This window comes from Misgurnus anguillicaudatus, chromosome 10 (genome assembly GCF_027580225.2).
Source record: "Misgurnus anguillicaudatus chromosome 10, ASM2758022v2, whole genome shotgun sequence".
Taxonomy (NCBI): domain Eukaryota; kingdom Metazoa; phylum Chordata; class Actinopteri; order Cypriniformes; family Cobitidae; genus Misgurnus; species Misgurnus anguillicaudatus.
Genome location: NC_073346.2, coordinates 33,770,031 through 33,795,862, shown reverse-complemented (window position 1 = coordinate 33,795,862; position 25,832 = coordinate 33,770,031). Strand labels below are relative to the sequence as shown.

General features: G+C 36.0%; 2 protein-coding genes across 3 annotated transcripts in view; both read left to right on the top strand.

Moving 5' to 3' along the window:
• The window catches only part of LOC129448571 (nucleoside diphosphate-linked moiety X motif 17), a 48,679-nt gene extending 45,980 nt beyond the window's left edge, over positions 1–2,699 (top strand). For both annotated transcript variants that reach the window (XM_073872419.1, XM_055211052.2), the window contains one exon: positions 934–2,699. In XM_073872419.1, coding sequence (XP_073728520.1) covers positions 934–1,160 — 227 coding nt within the window. In that variant the 3' untranslated portion in view covers positions 1,161–2,699. The remainder of the gene's footprint in view (positions 1–933) is intronic.
• Positions 2,700–5,516: 2,817 nt separating this feature from the next.
• On the top strand, positions 5,517–25,305 carry thbs3a (thrombospondin 3a). The gene is made up of 23 exons (XM_073872418.1): positions 5,517–5,728; positions 6,231–6,437; positions 6,511–6,764; positions 9,668–9,770; positions 9,873–9,899; positions 9,986–10,068; positions 10,163–10,214; positions 11,062–11,210; positions 12,306–12,451; positions 13,805–13,874; positions 13,958–14,110; positions 14,190–14,300; positions 15,654–15,761; positions 15,854–16,013; positions 16,093–16,211; positions 16,364–16,416; positions 17,968–18,170; positions 18,257–18,435; positions 18,528–18,576; positions 18,668–18,864; positions 21,253–21,425; positions 24,387–24,526; positions 24,717–25,305. Exons 1-23 carry the CDS (start codon positions 5,653–5,655, stop codon positions 24,776–24,778), a joined length of 2,874 nt encoding a protein of 957 aa, XP_073728519.1. The 5' UTR covers positions 5,517–5,652; the 3' UTR covers positions 24,779–25,305.
• The last annotated feature ends 527 nt before the right edge of the window (positions 25,306–25,832 follow it).

Below are 25,832 nucleotides of genomic sequence, written 5' to 3'. Positions count from 1 at the left end.
ACACTTAAAGGCATAGTTCACCCAAAAATAAAAATACTGTCTTTAAACTCGTAAGACCTCCGTTCATCTGCGTAACACAGTTTAAGATGTTTTAGATTTAGTCTGAGAGCTTGTTGACCCTTCATTGAAAATCTACATATGGTATACTGTCCATGTCCAGAAAGGTAATAAAAACATCATCAAAGTAGTCCATGTGACATCAGTGGGTCAGTTAGAATGTGTTGAAGCATCGAAAATACATTTTGGTACACAAATAACAACAATTCTGACTTTATTCAGCATTGTCTTCTCTTCCACATCTGTTTTAAAGCGCATGCGCGTGACTAAAGTCATGTGACTGCAGTGACACGGCTGACGTGTTATCTGGTGCGCCCCAGCTGGGTTTTTTGTGCACCCGGGCTTCATTTACAGTCTGAGGGAGCACACGCCATAAGTTTGAAAAATAAACTTCGCAAACATGTTTGAGGATAACACGTCATCTGCGTCACTGCAGTCACGTGACTTTAGTCTCACGCGTGCGCTTCACAACAGAACCGGAAGAGAAGACAATGCCGAATAAAGTCGCAATTTTTGTTATTTTTGGACCAAAATGTATTTTTGATGCTTCAACACATTCTAACTGACCCACTGATGTCACATGGACCACTTTGATGATGTTTTTATTACCTTACTGCACATGGACAGTATACATTACATAGACCTCCAATGAAGGGTCAAAAAGCTCTCGGATTAAATATAAAACATCTTAAACTGTGTTACGAAGATGAATGGAGGTTTAACGAGTCTGGAACGACATGAGGGTGAGTCATCAATGACATCACTTTCATTTCTGGGTGAACTATCCCTTTAATAAATAAAGTTTGTAAGGAACAAAATGTGCCGATAAGTGTAAGATTGGGTTCTGATTTTGGGTGGGTATCTTTTTGTGTGTAGAGGGAGTTAGTCGTCCGGTGTCCGGCACACAACAGGGAAGTGATCTGGACAACGAGCCATACAAGAGACGCAAGCAGCTGCTGTCAGTGTTGGTTGCTGTGGCAGCGATGTTGAGCTATGCTCTTTTCACTGGCATCGTTGCTATTGAGCACGTGCAGGAGGAGGAGCCTGGAGGCCGTGCATCACTACGAGGTCCCGGCCAAGAGGAAGAAGAAGAGGATGAGTGAATGAAAGTAGGGCTTACTATTAGTTGCACTGGAATTCAGTGTGGAGGAACCCATATGTGTAACCATGGGCTTTATCTATTATATATTCCTTAACTTGAGCTTTAATTGCATGATAATCTTTCATCTTTCGACTGGTTAGTTCATGTTTCAACTAAAAATAAACAGCCTAACTCTTGATAGCTCTTTTTAAGGAACTTTATATCAGGTTCACACGTGAAAGCACTTAAAATCAAGCTATGAAAGATAAGAATTGAGGACCGAGGGTTTGTTTGTATGGACCATCACAGAGTTTTTAACCTTTTACTTGCTTCATAGTCTGTAAAAATAATAAGAGATTTAAATCTCTTGTGCCGTTGCCTTATGTGTTATTATTTGCCTTATCTGTTTTTATTTGCTACTTTCATAAATCTGTTTCTGCTGTTATAATGTAGACTCATAAAGGTGATTAAACCTCTTAAAGGGACAGTTCACCCAAAAATGAAAATTATGTCATAATTTTCTCACTCTCAGGTTCTACCAAACCTTCATACATTTGTTTGTTCTGCTGAACACAAGGGAAGACATTTGTAAGCAGTCAGTTTTGGAGCACCATTGACTTCCATAGTATTTTTATTTTACTGTGGAAGTCGATGGTGCTCCAAACCTGCTTGATTACAAACATTTCACAAAATGTCTTCCTTTGTGTTCAGCAGAACAGGGGAATTAATGCAGGTTTGGAAAAACATGAGGATTAGTAAATGAGGACATGATTTGATTTTTTTGATGAACTATCCCTTTAAGGAGAATTCGAAAATGACCAATATTTAATCAAGCCCTAGTCTTAAAACGAAAAATTACTCGTATCATTCCAGTTTGTCCATTGACCTTTCTTCTCTGGACCACTAAATTTTGCACAAAGCAGTCATGTGACCTGCGAAAACCAATAGCATCAGCATCATTAACTTCAAACCTGGCATGGCGTGTGTTTTAAAGGAAAAATCTAATCATTTTTGGGTAAACTGATTAAACCTTTCAACATAACTGCGTTACCTCGCTCCAAAGGACTGTGAGTGCAAAAGCTGTGTACATGTTTTTAAGCAAATAGTAACCAATTAGCTGCTTTGGAAACAAATTTTGCACGCAGCTAACTTATTTTCCATGAGGTACCTGACAGGTTTGACTGCAGTCTTAATTTTGCAGTCTTATAAGTGAAGCTAATGTGTGCGAGAAAAATAATTGTCTATGTATTGATGAAAATGGATGATAAATATTTAGGAATTGTTGGATGTCTTTCTGTTTTATACCAAGAAAAATTTGCAAATTACACGTATGCAGTGCAAATTGATTTGTGTATATTTGTACAAATGTGAGTCACTCTTCGCTGTTTTTGTTAAGGATTGGTTTCTACAGGTCGGGCTCAAGAAAGCTAAACTCTTCAGACTGAACGTTCAGCTTTGTTCATCTCCACTCGTTGGGTGTTGTGTGCTGTATATATATAATGTTAATGGATTTCTATTTTCATAATTTAAGGGACAAATAAACAGTTCTGAACAATCCTGATTCTGCATTGGGCTTCCTTATTTTTTTTATTATGCAATACTCCACTGTGTTCTTGCAAATATAACTTCTAATGTTTGTGTGTTAAAGCTTGTAACACAGAAAGTTATTCTCTTTAAGGTACACTTTACCTGCAGGCAGTGTTTCCGGTCGCATTGAGTGAGGCTCTATGAATATGTGCCCTGGGGGACCCACAGCTGGGTTACAGCACCGGACTGGAATCTCATCCTGGCTCTTGTTCATTCATGGGTTTGTTTCCATCTATTTGTGTGGAAACACAGTGAAACCCCCACCAGTAGATTCAGAGCAATCAGGAGCTCCCCACAGCCGCACGACAGCGTTTAATGACCTCCGAAATCATCCGGGAAAGAATTTCTGTTCAAGAAGGAAAAATGCCTTTTTTTCCAGTCAGTTGTTCAGATGGGAAAAGTGTGTGTAGGGGGTCGTTATGCTTTGAACTGTGTGTCATAAACCAAACGTGTTCTGGTTTTGTTCAGGGTGTAAAGATTGATACGTGACTCAGAATTAAACGCTTGTGAACATTTCAATACAAACTCATATTTTCCCCTCTGGGGAGAGAGAAAGATTCTCATACTTTTAGATGGTGTGCAAAAGCTTTTTTGCTGAAATGTTCCCCTGACACCTGCTATTAGGCTGTTCCTAAGGAAACTCAGAGGTAATGAAAAATAAACATCAGAACAGACTGCCGAGACTGAACATTGAAACTAAACAGAGCTCTTATAATTCTTATGCTTATAAAATGGCAGGGTTTTTCTTCTGGAGTTCAATTAACGTCAATAGAAATACAAAGTCATTTGTGTTTGTCACTTAAAATTCCTATGTTAGCACTTACAAAAATTACGGTATTACTAGTTTTTTTAACATACCATAGTAATATTTAGTTTTTTGGACATTCTGTAACATTATACACATTTCATGTATTTATTTTAGTCAACATTTGTGAATGAGTAAGTTGGTGAGAAATCAGGCTGCAAATACGGGAGACTGATCCACATTGAAGTAAAAAGTGGGTCTTTCAACTCAATAGTTTGAATCTACGTATTACGTAATGGATGTCAACTGTATTTTGTAAAGGAAAAACTGTTTGTTTGACCGACCAAATATATTGAATATAAAGGGACTTTGGTTTGACAGAAGTCGGCCAGTCCATACGGCAAAAAAAACATTTCTTTGTGCAAAAATATATTTTAAATATATGCTAAATAATTTTTTAGAAAGTAATGATCAGTTGAATATATTTTTGAATTTGGAAATATATTTAATTTTAGCGTTCTAATATCAACATATTTTAAAATGTATTTCAAGGGTAAGCAAATACATTTCTAATTTTACATCCCATATGGCAAAAATGTATTTTTTGTCTAAATATATTTAAAATTTATACTAAATACATTATATATATATTTATTTATTTATTTATTTATTGTATGTTTTTTACCATATGGGAGAGTGCATTATTTATATTGTGAGTGTATATATTATTTGTGTGAAATAAATATATACATATATATGGGATGCACATATATGGGATGCTTAACAATTAATCGCGATTAATCTATAGCAGAATAATTTTTTTTTATTACAAACATATGTGTGTGAACTGTGTATAATAACTTTGTATAAATAAATGCTCACACATGCATGTATATATTTAAGAAATGTTAATAACATATATATAATGTTTGTATATTTATGAATAATTTATTTTACATATAAATACTTAATATATCAATATATTTTTTCTTAAAATTGTACATGCATGTGTGCATATTTATATATACATAATTATTATACACTGATGCAAATAAAAACTTTTATTCTGATATAGATTCATTGCAATTAATCGTTATGCATCCTTTATATATATATATATATATATATATATATATATATATATATATATATATATATATATATATATATATTCACACAATACACTCTAGATAATATATACACTCACTATATAAATAATCCATTCTCCCATACGGTAAAAAATATATATCTTTATTTAATGTATTTAGTATATATTTCAAATATATTTAGGCAAAAAATACATTTTTGCCATATGGGATGTAAAATTAGAAATGTATTTAAAAACAACAGAGGTTGAGCCAAAGTGGTTTACAAATAAATTTAAAACAGTAGTTATGGTTGGTGTGTAATCAATGTGACATCACATTGATAGGGGATCCCCAACAGCCCGTTCTGTCACTGTTGCGGTTTAAAGGAGATACTCAAAGAAGAATAGATGGATTTGTATAATAACAGGATGTTTCTACACACACACTGGTGACTCATTTTTTGATAGAAACACATTTAAAAGTGCATTTCTTAGGTTAGGGGGGCTTTAAGTTATTATTTGGTATTTGTGGTAATGCTGCCAAAGGCCTAATGAATTCGCATGACAAACTTCAAATTTTGTCACTCATATAGGCTATACATTTTTCGTTTAAAAAAAAAAGAAAATCCCCAATCCACATAAACATGGCACGCGCTGTGTACGTAGATTTGCGTCGCGTCATGAAGGCGCTACGTACGGCGTCACGTAGGCTACAACTTTTTGAAAATCTTTTAAACTGTATTAAAACTTTAAAGATCCGTTCTTTTTGTTCCATCATATTGCGTTGTTCAGGAAAGCATGAATTCGCTTCTTATGTAAACGTCCCTGCTGCCTGTAAACACTCGCGCGACCAAACGTGTGTTTCACGTTTAATGTGTTGAGTGATGATGAAGAGGGCGGGTTCTCTCTCTCTCTCTCTCTCTCTCTCTCTCTCTCTCTCTCTCTCTCTCTCTCTCTCTCTCTCTCTCTCTCTCACTCTCTCTCTCTCTCTCTCCACCGGTCGGACCTGCGCTCCATACTCGACTTTTCAATGCACAGCTGACGGATCTGATCTTCTAGAATTGTGCGGCATCATTCGGATGTATTTTTGTGAATATGGGAGTTTGGGTCGGTCTGTTCGTGTTGATGTTCGCAGGGTTCGGAGAGAGTGCACTGAAACAGGACGTCCCAGGTATTTTTTTAATTAGCTTTATCAACTTTTCTTAACAAACAAACCCAGTGATGCTAAACTCACAGTGATCTCCCTCACACACTCAATTCGAAGTCACGTTTAATGTGCATTCTTGTGTTTTAAATTAAACTTTCTACTGTCTAGATGTGTATGTGCTCGAAGAAAATGAAATGATATTATGTAAGAAGATTAGTTGTAAAAGAAAAGCCAGAAATGCTGTGACTTTCCAGGCAGTAGTGAGAAAAAGAGATCACTGTATCTCTGCTTTTCAGTGTAAAATTTTAAAGACTCATAAACTGTAGTAATGTGTTAACTGTGCATCTCTTTTCTCCCCTCATTGCAATAAATTAAGTGTAATTGAACCTCTAAATTAAAGAAGAAACAATTATATGGTTATGAATCAATGTAAGAGTGGGTTGGAATGGTGGATGACAGCAATTTTCATTTTTTTGGGAAACTATTACTCAAATTGCCCCTCTCTCCCCCCGATTTCTTTTCTCAGTGATAGACGTGTTGGGTTTAGATGATGTGAAGCAGACCGTAGCTGCAGTAGAGAAGCTCTCTTTAGCTCTGAAGACTCTCAGCGACGTGTATGTCATGTCTAACTTCCGCCTGCCACCTAAACTGGGTGGAGTTCTGCTGGGCATCTACAACAAGCAGGACAACAAGAAATACATTGAGGTGGCCATCATGAGCAAAATCAACAAAGGTATTGCCATTCTGACCTATTACAACACACTGAACGGCAAACTAGGACTGTCTAAACATTTATTCTGTCTCAGTTCTGGTCCGGTACATTCGTGAAGATGGAAAACTGCACACGGTGAATATGCAGACTCCAAATCTGGCAGATGGACGGCCACAGTCTGTTATTCTCCGTGTCGGTGGCCTGCGCAGAGATTACCTGAACCTGGAGCTCTATGTAAACTGCCGTCTGGCTGACTCCTCACAGCGGCTGCCACAACTGGTTGATTTGCCTAGAGATGCAGAGCTGGTGGAGTTTCGTAATGGACAGAAAGCGTATGCTCGGATGCAGGTGAGATCAGTGATGCACACAATATTATTCATTCGAAATATATGTGGAAACTAGTCTGTGAAGCTTGTAGACCATGTCACACATGCAACACTAGTTCATTTCCAAAGGAATACACAGGCGGCTAATACTCTAACAAATGTTTTAATCTGTGGTGAGGTGAAATATGGACAAAACCAACAATTGATTTAAATGAACCAAAAATTTTTTATATTTAACCCACGCATAGGTTAAGACAACCCAACATAGGTTCATTTAAACCCAACGGTTGGGTTTGTCCATTTTTTACACAACCATTGAAATAACCCAACTTTTTGGAGTGTAAAATTTATACTTTGAATGCACCACAAGTCACTTTGGATAAACATGTCTAGCAAATGAGCAAATGTAAATAAATTTTCCAGGTTTGGAAATTATCCGAAGAGTCTCAAATGTAAAAAAAATACCCTTCAGTCAGTACCCCATGTTGTTTTCATGCTCTATTTTGTATTTTTCCATGGAGTAAAAGAATATGCTAAAAAATTTTGGGAAAAAATAACCCTGGAAAGATTAGCTAAAGCCAGGACTAGGCCTTAGATAAATTAAGATTTTTAAAGTAATAGTTTGGACAAAAATGATATTAAAACCATGATTTACTCACCCTCAAGCCGCCAAGATGCATATGTCCGTCTTTCAGTTTATAAAATATAAGGATATGGGGTCCACCTCCTTCAAGTCACAAAAATGTGCATCCATCCTTCACAAAAGTAATCCGATAAACAAAGGCCTTCTCAGGGTAATCTGTGCAGTTTTTGCCATCTTGGACGCCTCCGCATTCAGATGAGTGTACGCACTTTACGGACGGTTCTTTGCTGCTGCTCTATGCCTCCGCATTTGTCATACGTCACTAAGAAAGTGCGTACCCTATGTTTTTAAACTCTCCTAAAAGCAGAGGCATTTAAAGGTGCAGTGTGTAAATTTTAATGGCATCTAGTAGGGTGAGGTTGCGAATTGCAACCAATGGCTCAGTCCACTGCTCACCCTTCGCTTTTGAAACGAAGCTACGGTAGTCACAGCCAGAAAAACATGTCATCATCAGAGACAACTTAGTAAAAAAAGATTGTCTGTTAAGGTCTTTTGTAGAAACATGGCGGCACAAAATGGCGACTTCCACATAAGGAGACCCTTGGTGTATATAGATAAAAACGTCTCATTCTAAGGTAATAAAAACATAAAGGTTTATTATGAAAGGTTTACACACCCCTGATCATATAGTTTTGTATATAATTTTGCATTTCTGTCAAGAGATCCTTTTAAAAACGATACACTGCACCTTTAAAGGGGATCGCTCAGCGCCGCGCTGTTCTAAAAAAAATCGAGTATACGCACACCGGCGCTGGCAGGTGGCGCCTGTCCACACCGCCCAGCTGTAACTCAGGAAGTTTTTCAAATCCCTGTCACGCCACACAGCGCCACTCACATATTTTAACATTAAATGATGTCATATTTGTCCCAAATCGTTAGCGATTAACATTGGCTGCTAACGTTTATTTTGCATTTTGAAGTAGATGCTATCTGACTAGGCTCGCGCTATTTAATGTGCACTTTCGGTACAAAATACCTCCGAGTTGTCCTAGACGCGAATCGATGCGGCGTACGCTGAGCTGCGCGGCCGGAAGCTAGTTATTTTTGTTTATAAAGTTCTAAATATGGATATTTTAATGACAAATCAAAAAAGGCCTTTGTTTTCCCCCTTGTGCCGTTTGGATTACTTTTGTGAAGGGTGGATGCACATTTTTTTGGACTTGAAGGAGGTGGACCCCATATTCTTACATTTTATAAACTGAAAGATTTAGGACATTTTCTAAAAAAACTGAAAATGTGTTAGTCTGAAAAATGATGGACATGCATCTTGAACGGCTTGAAGGTGAGTAAATATCATTTTTTAAGCATCTTTTATAAACATGTCTTAGAAAAAGACATTACTGTTGTTTATCTTGAGATAAATTAATGGTTTTAAGATCTGTCAGTCAATTATTTTCAGTTGAGACAGCTGAAACATGTGTCTTAGTCTAGGACTAGCCTTAAAGGGACTCTCCCCTTTTTAAAAAAAATATGCTAATTTTCCAGCTCCACTATAGTTAAACAATACCGTTTTGGAATCCATTCAGCTGATCTCCGGGTCTGGCGGTACCAATTTTAGCATAGCTTAGCACAATCCATTGAATCTGATTAGACCATTAGCATCACGCTAACCAAAACCAAAGAGTTTTGATATTTTTCCTATTTGGGGCTTGACTCTTCTGTGGTTGCATCGTGTGCTGGGACCGACGGAGGATTGGAGGTTGCGATTTTCTGGGCGGATGTGGCTGGGAGCTGTGCTCTCATTCTGGCGTAATAATCAAGGACTTTGCTGCTGTAACATGGCTGCAGCAGGCGTAGTGATATTACGCAGCGCCGGAAAATAGTCCCCTGCTATTGAAAGTAACCAAGGGGACTATTTTTGGGCAGTGTGTAAATCACTACGCCTGCTGCTGCCATGTTACAGCATCAAAGTCATTGATTATTACGAAACTCTTTGGTTACGTTTTTGCGCGATGCTAATGGTCTAATCAGATTCAATGGATTATGCTAAGCTATACTAAAAGTGGTACCGCCAGACCCAGAGATCAGCTGAATGGATTCCAAAACGGTAAAAATCAAATGTTTAACTTTAGGGGAGCTGGAAAATGAGCTTCTTTTTTTTCAAAAAAAGTGGAGTGTCCCTTTAAGCCTTGTCTGTAAAACAAGGGGTTAATATTGAGAATTAGATGTTGTGATTGTGTAATAGATATTATATCAATACTGATGTTACACAAGATCATACTGTTAGATATTTAAGGTGAAGGAAACTCATTTCTTTTTTACTAACAGACATGTTGTTTCAGGGGTCAGTGGAGTCTCTTAAGATGGCACTAGGGGGCACTGTTGCCCAGGCTGGGGCTCTCACTGATTGTCCCTTTCAGGGGGACTCCACTTCATATAACGCAGGTTAGGGAACAACACACATTCCTGCATAAAACAGTGTACATGGGGATTGCATACATAGATTTGTGATTGCTTCGCCTAAAAGATTTTAAACTCTGTTTTTAGTGAACGGTGAGATGAATTCCATTCTAGGTGAGTTGCAAACAAACGTGTTGGGAAATTAAGTGAGGTGCTTTTGTTTGTTTTTGTTCATTTTAAATTTGTTTCGTTTCATTTAGGTGATCACACTAAAGCGTTGATTGGACAGCTCATCATCTTTAACCAGATCCTCGGAGAACTAAGAGAGGACATCAGAGAACAGGTATGTGTGTCCACCAATCACCAGAGCGCATGCAAAGGATTGTGGGATATCATGAACAGTAAAGAAACTCAATGCAATGTTTTGCACTCATCAGGTGAAAGAAATGTCTCTCATCAGAAATGCTATTCTGGAGTGCCAGATGTGTGGTGAGTAGTGAAAGTAATCCAAAACCTGATGGAGTTCATGGACTACGCTTACACAACAGTTGTCAGGCCTGTTTAAAGTAAATTATGGATAAAATAGATGTTCATACACGGTTAATTTAGGAAGGATAGTGATGGCTACACTTTTAAAGGAAACACTACCGAAGAGCACTTATTTTGCAGCACTTCAACCTCAGTGTGCAGTAACATCAGACTAAGTGCTCTTCCGCCATACAATGTAGTTCTCATTTTTTATCCGCTTACATTTTATTTTGTGCCACCATACTGTAACTGCTCATGTAATAGTCTTTAAATAGGGAAAACATGGAAGTGTTTGGTGTCTTCTAAATTCATCCCTGTTTGGATCCTAAGGAATGAATGGGGCTAGGCTAAATGCTAATACATTCACAACGCGCTGTACAAAGATTAAGTGCACGTATTGACAAAAGATATGTATGTATTAATTCGTCTAAGTTGAGGTAAGAACATAGTAAAATATTAAAAAACGGTGGTGTTTTCCTTTAATCTCAACTAACTGCCTAAAATTGAGTTCATCGCAATTAAAATAAAGATAGACTTTGGTTTCCTGATCATACAGATGTTATTCAGTCCATTCCTGTGTGCTGCTATATACACAGGACAATTTAAGAGCTAGTGTTAGTAAATAAGGTTATAAATTCCAAACTATGTCAACACCGCTATCCAGACTTTAGTACTCTTTGCTGTCTGACAGTACTTTAGTTTTCAATTTTTTAGCGTGTCGATGCATCAGATGTTTTAGCTTATTTTCAGATGTACTGATAGATTCATAAGTTATCTGTTTTTAATAATCCTTCCCGTCGATTTGCAGGGTTTCATGAGCCACGCTCTCACTGTCAGCCCAGTCCTTGCTTTAAAGGCGTGGGCTGCATGGAGACATTTGAGTTCCCAGGGTACCGCTGCGGCCCCTGCCCAGATGGCATGCAGGGGAACGGCACACATTGTCAAGATATAGATGAAGTAGGTACATCAGGACGGATGGTCTCACCATTTATCTTCGGATGTTTTGGTTCAGTAACAGCTGTGAATATTTAAAGTAATGTCTTTGCTTTAGGCCCAAATATACAGAATAAATATGCGATTTATTCAGGCTGCAATGTGTAACTTTATCCCCTTTCCTTTCTATTGCCATCTCTTTTTATACAGGAATTGGGAGGACATTTCCGAAATTGTATAGGAGGGTGCACAATGCTTATTACACAGACAGGGCACACAAACATGCCAAATATTAAACATTAAAGTATTACAATGTGAAAGATTATTATTGTGTATATGTACATAATGATAAAATGCCGACATTTTTATCAGTGCCGGCTGGTGACTGCTCATCCGAGGGGGCACAAATTCAAAATATGTGTTCGGAGTGTCATGTGTGTTGCTCGTGTTTTCAAGGCGTGTGTTTTCTGCGTCATGTGAACCATGTGCATCACGTGTTTTGTCAAAATAAGTGCCTGCTGCACAAGCGTCAATACCGTTTATGATAATAGAGACGCTCACCTTCACAAAATACACGCAAGACACTCCCTTAACAGTAAACCCTAATTACGCATGAGATTATGCGAGTATCGGCAAACGCGACCGTCTCTTTTATCATAAACCCTTTGGACGCGTCTGCAGCAGGCACTTATTTTGACAAGACACGTGATGCACACAGGATCTCTTGACGCGCAGAACACATATTTTGAATTTACGAACCACACACATGACGGGCTACATACATGTTGTGACGAACTTTGCATCGAGTGCACTCAAAAAAGAAGTCACTGAGTAATGACGAATAAAGATCTTGCTTCTACAAATACTGCCATGTAAATAGTGAATCCGGCATGGTGCAAGTATAACTGGCTTTTAAAGGGAATGGGAGATGCGACTCTGATTGGTTTATTGCACGTTACCCCCAAAACACACCCTATGAAAATAATAGCTTCTTTACAACTCTTTCACGTGGTAAACTAGCAAAAGTGGATTCCGACATAATCCTAAGTGCACCTGGACTTTTGATCGTTAAAATAGTCAAGTTGAATCTCTCTATATTTCTAACTGTATTTCTTGCAGTGTGCAGAGGCTCAGCCTTGTTACGCACCAGGCGCATGTGTTAATACAGCAAAAGGTTTTACCTGCGAGCCCTGCCCACCGGGCCTGTGGGGTCCGCCTCTCTCTGGAGTCGGTCTGGAATTTGCCAAGAGTCACCGCCAGGAATGTAACCCCCCATAATGCACAATGATATCATGCTTAAAGGGACACTTTTGAAAATATGCAAATTTTCTAGCTCCCCTGGAGTTAAACATTTGATTTTTACAGTTTTAGAATCCATTCAGCTGATCTCCGGGTCTGGCGCTAGCACTTTTAGCACAGCTCAGCACAATTCATCGAATCTGATTAGACCACTAGCATCGCGCCAAAAAACAACCAAAGTGTTTCGATATTTTTCATGTTTTAAACTTGACTCTTCTGTAGTTACATCATGTACTAAGACCGACAGAAAATTAAAAGTTGCGATTTTCTAGGCAGATATGGCTAGGAACTATACTCTCATTTTGGCGTAATAATCAAGCACTTTGCTGCCGTAAGATGGCTGCAGGAGGCGCAATGACATTACGCAGTGCCCAAAAATAGTCCCCTGCCATTGAAAGTTACTAAGGGGACTATTTTCGTCTGCTGCGTAATATCATTGCACCTTCTGCAGCCATGTTACAGCAGCAAGAGTCAAGTTTTAAATAGGAAAAATGTGTAACCAAAGCAAAAACTCTTTGGTTATTTTTAGCGGCATGCTAATGGTCTAATCAGATTCAATGGATTGTGCTAAGCTATGCTAAAAGTGGTACCGCCAGACCCGGAGATCGGCTGAATGGATTCCAAAACGGTAAAAAACAGATATTTAACTCTAGTGGAGCTGGAAAATTAGCATATTTTCAAAAAAGTGGAGTGTCCTTTTTAGAGCTGGGCATAGATTAATCTAGATTAATTTTATACAAAATTAATTTTTTGCATAATTTATGAGTTTGTGCTGTGTATAATAATTATGTATATAAATATACACACACATTCATGTATGTATTTAAGAAACATTTACATGTGTATTATATTTATTAATATTTTTATATATTCTATATTATATATATATATATATATAAAAAAGATATATAAATAAAACATTTATTAAATGTTTATACATATATATATATATATATATATATATATATATATATATATATATATATATATATTAATTTAATCACAAAATATTTAGCACTTCGAATTAATTTGTCATATTTAATGGAGATACATGTAGGAAGTCCAGGTTTCCCAGCAGAGTAACCACAGATTTAGTTTATTATTTCTGGATACTATTTCACACCCAGGTAGTGTCCTTTTACTGTCAGTCAAACATTTGCATCTAAAAAATAATAATAAAACATTGTGCTGTCTGTCTACACACATACTGATAAAAACATACTGTATACCATGTTTAGCACTGTAAGTTGCTTTAAAATAAAAGCGTCTGCAAAATGCATAAATGTAATGTAAAGTCTGACTGTACTCCTATAGGAATGCTCGGACATCGATGAGTGTCTTGCTTGGCCCAATGCCTGCACACCCAACTCCGTTTGCACCAACACCATTGTAAGTACAAAGCCAAATACATTCGAGATCTTTTCACTGAGATCACACACACAGTATGCTGTTTCTTTCTTTCACCCCTTCAGGGATCATACCGATGTGGTCAGTGTAAGGTCGGCTATGTCGGAAATCAGACAACCGGATGTTTACCCCGGGTATCGTGCGCTACCCTCAGTTTCAACCCGTGTGACACTAACGCTCACTGCGTCATTCAGCGTAATGGAGATGTGACCTGCGCTGTACGTTTATACTCTCCAGTCTGTTATACCACAATGTCTGCTGGCACACAGCTGTCTGGTAAACTGTTTTGTTTTGTAGTGTAACGTCGGGTGGGCTGGTGACGGTCACACATGTGGGAAAGACACAGACATCGATGGTTATCCGGATCGCTTACTACCCTGCAAGGACCTCAATAAGCACTGCAAACAGGTCTGACGCTCAACCTTTATACCCACATTTCTTCTCTCTGGATAGACAGGCTTTGTGATAGGTTTCCAATTCAGATGAAAATTCAGTTTGTACATCTTGTACTTTTCAAGGAGAATAAGCTAGGTGATTTATCCTAGATGAGGTCATTTGTTTATATGAACAAAGTTTGTTGTGCATTTGTTTTGTATTATTAGACTCAGCACAGTTTCGGAGCCCATCAGTTTTCATAGATTCAGTATCAAGGTGTTTTAGACCTTTTGGGACAGTTTCCCAGTCTGGGTTTAGATTAATCCAGGACTACACTGCAAAAAATAATTTTCAAGAAAAAATATCTAAAAATTCTTAAATTAAGATGCTTTTTTTGATGAGCAAAACGACAGAAGAAAATAGTCTAGTTTTTAGACCAAAAATTTTAGTGATTTTGTGCATAAAACAAGGAAAAAAATCTGCCAATGAGGTAAGCCCATTTTTCTTGAATTTTTCTTGAATTTAGTGTTTAAGAAAAATGTTCAAGAATTTTTTCTTACCGCATTGGTAGGTTTTTTTGCTTGTTTTATGCACAAATTCACTTAAATTTGATACATTTTGTCTAAAAACTAGACTTATTTTCTTGGGTCATTTTGCTAATTAAGAAAAAGCATCTTAATTTAAGAATTGTTAGATGTTTTTACTGAAAACAAGACAAAAATACTAAGATTTTTTTTCTTGAAAATAATTTTTTTGCAGTGTATTGTTTAATTATTTCAGGACATTTAAGTAGTTTTTACAAGCATACGTTACAAAAAACATTACTAATGTGCACAAAACAATGGGACAGATATTTGTTAAGGTATGTCAGTGTAAAATGTTATTAAATTAAGGCAGCTCAAACATGCATTTTAGTCTGGGACTAGGATAAGCCCTGTCCAAAAAAGTTTTCACTGCAAAAATGACTTTCCTAGTAAGTATATTTGTCTTGTTTTAAGCACAAATATCTAAAAATTCTCAAGTCAAGATGCATTTTATTGATGAGCAAAATAACCTAAGAAAAGAAGTAATAAGTTTTAAGACAAAAAATATCAACTTTAAGTGAATTTGTGGATTAAACAAGCAAAAAAAATCTGCCAATGGGGTAAGCAAAAAATCTTAAACTGTTTTCTTAAACACTTAATTCAAGAAAAATTCTAGAATTTGCTTACCCCATTGGCAGATTTTTTGCTTGTTTTGTCTAAAAACTAGATTTATTTTCTTAGGTCATTTTGCTAAAAAAACATCTTGATTTAAGAATTTTTAGATATTTGTACTGAAAACAAGACAAGTCATTTTTTGCAGTGTTAATTGTGATATTCACTTCCTCATGCTGATATTTTCTAGGATAACTGCATCTTCACACCCAACTCGGGTCAGGAAGATGCTGATAACGATGGAATCGGAGACCAATGTGATGAGGACGCAGATGGAGATGGAATAAAAAACGTGGAGGTTTGTTCCTACAACCACAAATCCCACACGAGCCACGGCAGAAACTCTCGTCTGTATGTGTGAAGTGATTTGGGCTCTATGTGTTATTTCAGGATAACTGCCGGCTGGTGTCCAATAAAGACCAGCAGAACTCCGACACGGATTCGTTTGGGGACGCATGCGATAACTGTCCCACGGTTCCCAACATCGATCAGAAAGATACGGATAATAACGGAGAGGGAGATGCCTGTGATGAAGACATTGATGGAGATGGTACAGAACAATCAGATTTGTGCGATCGTGAGCGCTGCAACCATCTGTTCTTTGTGTGATGTGTGTAGATGTTTTGCAGGAATCCAGAACGTGTTGGATAATTGTCCGAAAGTGCCGAACCCTATGCAAACAGACCGGGATGGAGACGGTGTGGGGGATGCGTGTGACAGCTGTCCTGAGATCAGTAATCCCATGCAGGTACCAATGCCACATGCTCGTTCTCATTGCATGAAGTTTTTTCCTTGAAATCAAGAACATTTCATTGCTATACGCCATTTGCGTAACAAAACACGTTTTCTCGCATAAAAAACTATTTTTTGATAATAAAATAAATTTTAAAACTCTTGCAGACGGATATAGATAATGATTTAGTGGGCGATGTTTGTGACACCAATCAAGATACGTAAGTATGGTATTTCTATAAGTAGTTTCCATTTAGTAAATATTTTTATGTTGAGATAATATATTTTCTTTCTCATATTTTATCATTAAATACTACATTCATTAGTTCATATCATTAAAGTTATTTGTTTAGTTTTAATTATAGACTGCACTACAAAAAATGACTTTCTTAATTAGTACTTTTGTCTTGTTTTCAGTAAAAATATCTAGAAATTCTTAAATTAAGATCTATTTTCTTGATGAGCAAAATGGCCTAGGAAAATAAGTCAATTTTTTAGACAAAAATATAAAATTTGGGTGAATTTCTGCTTAGAACAAGCTAAAAAATCTGCCAATGGAATAAGAAATTTTTTCTTGAATTAAGTGTTTATGAACAAAGTTAACTTATTTCAAGAATTTTTTCTTATTCCATTAGCAGTTATTTTATTTTTTTTGCTTGTTTTAAGCACTAACTTACTTAAAGTTTATATTTTTGTCTAAAAACTAGACTTATTTTATCATTAAATGCTAAACATTCATTAGTTAATATCATTAAACGTTATTTGTTTAGTTTTAATTACACTGCAAAAAATTATTTTCAAGAAAAAAATGTCTTAGTATTTTTGTCTTGTTTTAAGTAAATAATATCTAAAAATTCTTAAATTAAGATGCTTTTTCTTGATGAAAAAGCATCTTTTCTTTTTTTAACAAGACGAAAATCATTTTTTGGAGTGTATAGACTGCACTGCAAAAAATTACTTTGGTTACTTAGTATTTTTATTTTGTTTTCAGTAAAAATATCTAAAAATTCATAGATTCATAAATCAGGATGTATTTTCATGATGAGCAAAATGACCTAGGAAAATAAGTCTAGTTTTTATACAAAAAATATAAAATTTACGTGAATTTGTGCTTAAAACAAGCAAAAAAAAATCTGCCAATGGAATAAGAAAAAAATTCTTGAATTAAGTGTTTATGAAAAAAGTTAACTTTTTCAAGAATTTTTTAATTCCATTGGCAGTTTTTTTTTTGCTTGTTTTAAGCACTAATTTACTTACTTACTTTTTGTCTAAAAGAAAATCAAGAAAATACATCTTCATTTTAATTTTTTTTTGATATTTTTACTGAAAACAAGACAAACATTTTTACTGCAAAAAAGTTTTTTCATGAAAAAATTTTCTTAGTATTTTTGTCTTGTTTTCAGTAAAAATATCTAAAAAGTCTTAGTGATTCTTATCTTAGTTCTTTTTGGTAAAAAAAGCAAAAAAATCTGCCAATGGGGTAAGCAAAAAAATCTTGAACATTTTTCTTAAACACTAAATTCAAGAAGAATTTACTTACCCCATTGGCGGATTTTTTGCTTGTTTTGTGCACAAAAATCGCTTCAGTTTGATATTTTTGGTATAAAAATTTTTGCTCATCAAGAAAAGCATCTTTAATTTAGATATTTTTACTGAAAACAAGACAAAAATACTAAGAAATGTTTTTTTGAAAATAATTTTTTGCAATGTAACAATGTAACACCTTGATGAAAGCAAATACAATTCAGTTTATAGATGAATGTTTTTTTCAGTGATGGGGACGGACACCAGGACACTCGGGATAACTGCCCTGACATTCCGAACAGCTCTCAGCTTGATTCGGATAACGACGGCATCGGCGACGACTGTGACGAGGATGACGACAACGACGGGATCCCGGACAATCAAAACATCAATGGTCTCGGCCCGGATAACTGCAGATTGATTTCCAACCCCAACCAGAAAGACTCAGACGGTAAGATCAGATTCCAGTGCTGAATGAACTGATGGTGAATAATCTCTCCATCTAAATGTTGCGTCTCGCTCTTTCCTGTCTGCTAGGTAACGGAGTCGGTGATGTATGCGAGAGGGATTTTGACAATGATGCGGTATTGGATTTTATGGACGCCTGTCCTGAAAGTGCAGAAGTCACACTGACAGATTTTCGAGCCTTTCAGACAGTTATACTGGACCCGGAGGGCGATGCTCAGATTGACCCCAACTGGGTGGTGCTTAATCAGGTAACAGTCTGCACTTTTAAGCAGGAATTTTTGTAGTTTTCTGTGGTTCTGTTTATAGACTTTAACATACAAAACATCAACTTGGGTTACAGGGTATGGAGATTGTTCAAACTATGAACAGCGACCCGGGCCTGGCAGTGGGTGAGTTTTTTTTTAAAGATTTTAACAGCCAAACTTTCATTAGATCCTAAAGAGCCGACCAGCACCCAAAGTTTCAATCGTATCTCCACAGGTTACACAGCGTTTAACGGTGTAGACTTCGAAGGGACGTTTCACGTTAACACCGTGACTGATGATGACTACGCGGGCTTCATCTTTGGCTATCAGGATTCGTCTAGTTTCTATGTGGTGATGTGGAAGCAGACCGAGCAAACTTACTGGCAGTCTGTCCCGTTCAGAGCCATGGCTGAACCGGGCCTACAGCTGAAGGTGCACACGCTAACAAAATGCAAAGCTTTCATCCATTGCTTTTCAAAACCCACTTTTTTCTTAATTAATTAAGTTAATATAGTGTAACAGTATATAAAGTAAATACACGGTCATAAAAAATCTGTCAAAATATTGCTAGCTGTTACTGGTTTGGTAGTTGTACCCTTTCAAAAAATGCACATAAAGGTGCAGTGTGTAAATTTTAGTGGCATCTAGTGGTGAGGTTGGGAATTGCAACCAAAGGCTCAGTCCCCTGCTCACCTCTTGCTTTTGAAACACATAGAGAAGCTACGGTAGCCATAAAAAAGTTAACTTAGTAAAAAAGTTTGTCTGTTAAGAGCTTCTGTAGAAACATGGTAGCACAAAGTGGCAGCTTCCATGTAAGTGGACCCTCGGTTTATGTAGATAAAATCGTCTCATTTTAAGGTAATAAACACATAACAGTTCATTATGAAAGATCTTTATACACCCCTGATAATATAGTTTTGTATATTATTTTGCATTTCTGTCAAGAGATTCGTCTAAAAATGACACAATGCACATTTAAAGAGTGCAATCAGTGCCTCAAAAGTACATATTGGTACCAATTGTATACGGGTGATTCTCACGAAAACTTGGTTTTAAAAATGTCAAGCATGAAAATGTAAAAATTGCTTAAATTTACTTTTTTTCCCACCAGACACTGAAAAACAAAGTCTGGAGAAAATGGTAACAATAATTTAAAAACTATTACTTATCATATAACACTTTTTGTAACATAATTTCAAAAATTAGCCTAAAAAATCACATTACCGCAACAGTCAGAAAACATCAACACGGACATATTTTCAAAATGACATGACAAACCTGAAATAACATACTTTGGAGATTCTGCAGATGCATTTAAAATCAAAGTATTATGCTTCTATTAATTAAATTAACATTTAATAAGCATCTGTTGCGGTAATGATAATCAAAATGTCATGTAAGCATTCTGACAAGACAATATTTCAAATTAACTGTAAAAAAATGATCTTACCTGGTAGCCATCTTGAAGTAACTGGTCCATGTGCTTGGTCACTCAAAATCAAACTTTATTAAAATTCTGTATGTGTGCTTAAACTGTTCTCAAAAAGTGTTGCGGAGGATGAGAACATCAGGCATGGACACATCATTTTCCTAAATTTCTTCATTATTATTATACATGAATATTCAGTAAATATTTTTCTGTCATCTAAAGTAGTCTAGCAAAACATCCATTTATTTTATTAATATTTTAGTGTTAATTTGATTAAATTACAACATAACGCTTGTTCAAACACAGCCGGACACATTGCGATAATGAGAATTTCAGCAGAAAATGAGATACAATTTCCAATTATAAATTCTTATGTTGAAATCACACATTGTGCAAGGTAGAACACAGTATTGTGTTAATTCTGATGCTTTTTAATGTTACTATATTACACATTTTAAAGCTAAAATCATTTGTGCCGTGGTGTTTCAATGGTTTCGTGAGAATCACCCATACATATCTGTACATGAATAGTACATATTAGGAGCTTTTTAAAAGGTACTGCCCCAGTGACAATTTGGGGCCATTTTGTCTGACAATACACTGCAAAAAATTATTTTCAAGAAAAAAAATTCGTAGCATTTTTGTTTTGCTCTCAGCAAAAATATCCAAAAATTCTTAAATTAACATGCTTTTTCTTGATGAGCAAAATGACTCAAGAAAATATGTCTAGTTTTTAGACCAAAAATATCAAATTTAAGTGATTTTGTGCATAAAACATGCAAAAAATCTGCCAATGGGGTAAGCAAACATTTTGAACATTTTTAAACACTAAATTCAGGAAAAATTCACTTCAATTTGATATTTTTGGTCTAAAAAATATACGTATTTTCTTGTGTCGTTTTGCTCATCAAGATAAAGCATCTTAATTTAAGAATTTTTAGATAACAAGACAAAAATACTAAGAATTTTTTTTCTTGAAAAATTTTTTTTTTGCAGTGTATAACAAATTATGTTTTCAGGAAAATTAGTTTAAAAGATTTCGACAGTATTCGTATGTCTTCAATATAAGCATGCACATGGACTAATTCATTGTAAAAAGAGTTAAGCGCATCTTTTGCACATTGCAAATACATTTTGTATTTTTGTACAAAGTTCCTTCATACTTTTTTACAAATTGCTCATTTGATTGGTGACCATGATAATAGTTAAAAATATTACTGATTCATTTTTATATTCTCAGGCTTTCGTTTTATTTTCAGGTTTAATTTGGCTTTATAATCCCAGATTTTTAAGTTTTGCATAACCTGATTAAGAGATCACTAATGTCCACATGACTATCAAATAATTAATTAGGAAAAGTAAACTTACAATATGGTTTTGGATTTATTGAGGTGGTGAAATCTCGCACAGGCCCCGGTGAGTTTCTTCGTAACGCTCTGTGGCACACGGGGGACACGAATGGAGAGGTGAAACTCTTGTGGAAAGATCCACGAAACGTCGGCTGGGAGGATAAAACCTCGTACCGCTGGCAGCTCACTCACCGGCCACAGGTCGGCTACATCAGGTGAGGCCTCAAACTGACTTAAGATCGGTTCTGTTGTGTACTTTAATACACACTTCTTAAACTCAAAAGAGCTATGAAATAATTTTTTTGTGTTTTTATAGCATGAGAGAAGTAAGCTTACCTTGTATTTATCTCAAAAGTAATATAAAGGGCCATCCCAATTCAAACAACTTTTCCTACTATTTAAAGGTGACATATCATGAAAATCTGACTTTCATGTGTAAGTGCTATAATTGGGTCCGCAGTGCTTCTATCAACCTAGAAAACGTAAAAAAGATTAACCCAGTAACTTAGTTTTGGTAAACCACTTTTTGCAAGCATGTGAAAATATAGATAATTGAAAATTGGCTCCCCTATGATGTCAGAAGGGGATAATACCGCCCCTTAATCTGCACTATCCAACCACGGCACTGCCATTTAGTGCAGGGATCAGCTCATTTGCATTTAAAAGGATACACACCAAAAACTACATATTTTTGCTTACACCTACAAAGTGTCAATTTTAACATGTTATAATAAATTATCTATATGGTATTTTGAGCTAAAACTTCACATACATCTTCTGGGGCACCAAAGATTTATTTGACATCTTAAAAATGTCCCCTTTAAACAAAGTGTTCAGTCTTTTTATTCGTCCCATTAAACACCATCTACGTAGTCTTCTTTGGTCACAAGAGGGCGCTGTAGCAGATAAGGGTAAGTGCGAAGGAGGCTTGCATTTCCAGAAAGGGGTAAGAGGGGCCTTAGTGGTGGTTATACTTAAAATTTCTTCTCAGTTGCCCCTTCCAACTGCCTCCTCGTACCCCTGAGACTCTGCTGAGTGGTTGGGCCCCCTGGCCGCCCATTGTTGTGGTTGCCATGCCAATGAAATCCTTGGCAAGAATTTTCTTGGTGCCTGTTCATATGCAGATCCAACGGAAACTACTGTAGTGCACGGGCGTTAGGAAAAATAGAAAGAGAGGACGGTTGAAGATGTATTGTGTATGATTTCCTGCACTAAGTCATATTTTGGCATTGTGGTGCAAATCAGATACACTTTCCCGAAAAGCAATTCATAAGCTCCATCAATTAGAAATTTGCTTTTAAATAAATCGTTATTTGATAACAATTTGACCCAGATTTACACTTTAAGTCTTTAAGTTACAGATCAAAAGTTTCAAATGTATATATCAATAAATACCTACAGGGAGAGAAAGAGCTGCCTGGAGCTCACAGTATGTAAGTGTACACGTGTATACACAAGTGTGTGTGAGACAAAGTGTAGCCAAGGCTTTGTACAGACCCTTTCATATACACACACAAAGACACACACCTGCTTTGTATTCAGTCAGAGGATTGAATAGCAAGCACTGGACTGTAGTACGCACACACCGTACTTTGCTCATACATAATGCAGTTTAGATCCAGCCTGCTGCTAAATCAAAGCAGATCTCATTTATTATCAGGTATTTAGGGGTTAAGCAGGTGGAGTTTAGCAGCAGACAGTAGCACAAAGCGGCCCCCAATTTTTTTTTACCAAATATTCTTACTAGAATAACACAAAGTGGTATTTACACAATACCAGTCCTGCACATGACCATTATTATCCCCACTGCAATATCAAATTTAATCTGTTTGTGTAAATGTGAAATGTGAAAAATAATTCTATTAAAAATATATACTTTAAAAAAGTTTAGTAAGTATATTTTCTATATTTTGTACAATTTTCGTCAAATACAAGTATAGTTAAGTGTATTCAATTATGTATTAACTTCAACTTAACATCTATTTGACTACACTTCAAGTGTAAATAGTATACTAAAATGGTATAACTTTTTTAAAACTTCAAGTGCACTAAAATACACTACTAAAAAGCAAGATTCATAAGCAATTAAGCGCACACTTACAGTACAATTGCATTGTATCACCATTCTAATGGATATATAAATAGGCATTGCAGCGCAAATTATAGTTGTGTTTAAGTACATTTTGTGCATACACTAAAAGTATACTTTTATAAAGTACATATTAAATACTCTTTAAATAAAGCATACTTGTTTATACCTTATGTACTTCAATCATATTTCTAATACACTAAAGTATGCTTCTTTTTTACCTGGTAGTGCATTACAAGTTATACATTGTTTATCAGTATTTGTTTTCCCATGGATTCGAACCAATGATCTTTTGTACTGCTAACGCATCACTTCACCACTGAGCTACACGGAAGCCAAATTTATTTTTTAAGACACATTAGTTCTTATTTTTGTTTGTAAAAGTGTGTAGGTATTTATTTAACTTCTTGTGTGTAGGGGGGTAGATGTAAGGATAACAGTCTTTATAAGAAAACTGCATAATTAATATATTAAAATAACATCTTAATGAAATGTTAAAGTAAAATATGTTTTTTGTAAGGGTTGAGAGTTGAAAATGTCACTTAGTTTAGTGTATAAACCACGGGTCTTCAACAGGGGTCCGGGGACCCTTGGGGATCTATAGTGGTATTATACTCCAAATACTTTAATGCAAAATTCTTTTTTGTTTTTATGAAAAATTAAGAGCATAGCGTTTCCATGATAAAATCTATTCAGTTAAATGTAAATGTTATGTAGTACGGCAAATATTATTACTATAATATTATTAAATAATACAGTCCTAATTTAATACTTGTATTGAGGGTCCCTGCTTCTCCTCTCTATCCATAAGGGGTCCTTGGCCCCCTTAAAGGTTGAAGACTTTTGGTGTAACGAATTTAAGTAAATTAAAAGTGCCCATTTCTCTAAAGCAAGGTGACCTTTTTTAATTTGTTGTTTTGTTTACATTTGCATACATGTCCCTTTATTTATATGTTCTTTTTTTCTGTCATTGATTTTTTACTTTTTGTCTTTTTGTTTTGTATATATGTTATATATAATACTATAGGCAAATAAAAGTGCCCACTATGATAACGTAAAGAATTGTGTGTGTGTGTTCCTGTCACAGAGTGAAGCTCTATGAAGGTACAGAAATGGTAGCTGACTCGGGCGTTGTGGTTGACACCAGCATGAGAGGGGGGCGTCTGGGTGTGTTCTGCTTCTCTCAGGAGAACATCATCTGGTCTAATCTGCGGTACCGCTGTAACGGTAAAAAATAATCCACTCTTTGATATTTAAATCATGATCTTCAGTTTCTGACACCCATTTCTCAAACCCAAAACCAGTTTTTAAAAACATCCTCAGTCTTGAAATTTTTAATCAATGTGTTTTTATTGACAATTCATTTTTTTTACAGTACATTCACAAAGCAAATACATTGTTTGCATATTTTCCCCAGATACTGTTCCAGAGGACTTCGATTCACAGCGTAAACAGGTTCTCATGCACATAAAAGTGTGAGGAGATTGAAACGCCCTCCGTCTCTCTATAGTGCCCCTGAAACTCAGTATGGAGCCACTGAACTCCTGTGAGCGAGGGGCCGAACATTCAGGACACAAGAGAGATTTACCCAGTGCCTGTGTTACTCTGGATTGTATAGACTGGGTGAAATGAAAGAAAAGACTTTTATTTTACATTTGTGGCGGGGCCGGTATAACGTGTGTGACTGTGAGCGTGTGTGTGTGTGTTTGAGAGGGTCCATGTGTGTACTGTATGCAGTAATAATGTCTTTTAAAAAAGGGATAATGTTTTTTATAGAACATAACAACACTGTGCAGTACTTTGGTTGCAAATTTGTTTATAATACAAAACACAAAATCACATTTACAAATAACCAAAATTATGTCTGGTGCTTACCCTGGCATTTTGTGTCAATATCAGTATCTCTTTTTTAATACCAAAGTTTACCCAAATACATGTATAGAAATTGATGTACAATAATTTCACTTTTATATAAAAATTATAATTAAATAAAACCAACCAACTCAGCCACTGCGGAGGAAATGTTCATTCAAACTTTGAGTAGTTCTTATCTAACTCTTTATTAGCAGAGATTATAATAATAGCAAAACGTTAACAGTTATCATGTTATATTAAATGATAGTAGAAACAAATGCAAAAGAGGCTGTATAATATCTTCTTACTGGTTTTAAACATACACCTGCAGACTGTCGCCGCCCTAGTGGTCGAGCTGTGCACGTGCTTGTTTCGTGGCGGGAGATTCCAGCGGGGAGTCGCGTGTTCCTCGTGGTCAGGGAGGCCGGGACGAGTGCAATATTGGCGGGAGATTGAACAACAGTGCACAACATCCCACACCTGCCAGACCGCAGGACTGCTCAACACAACTACAAAACACAGACATCAATTTTTTAAACATAATATTCATCAAAACTAAATTTAATATAAAGCTAAAGTTTTCAATTACTTGACATTTGTAATAAAATGCAAATTTGGCAAGTAAACCCTCAGAGGCCCCTAAAGCCACACGTGTTTTTATACTGTGCCTTTATTAATT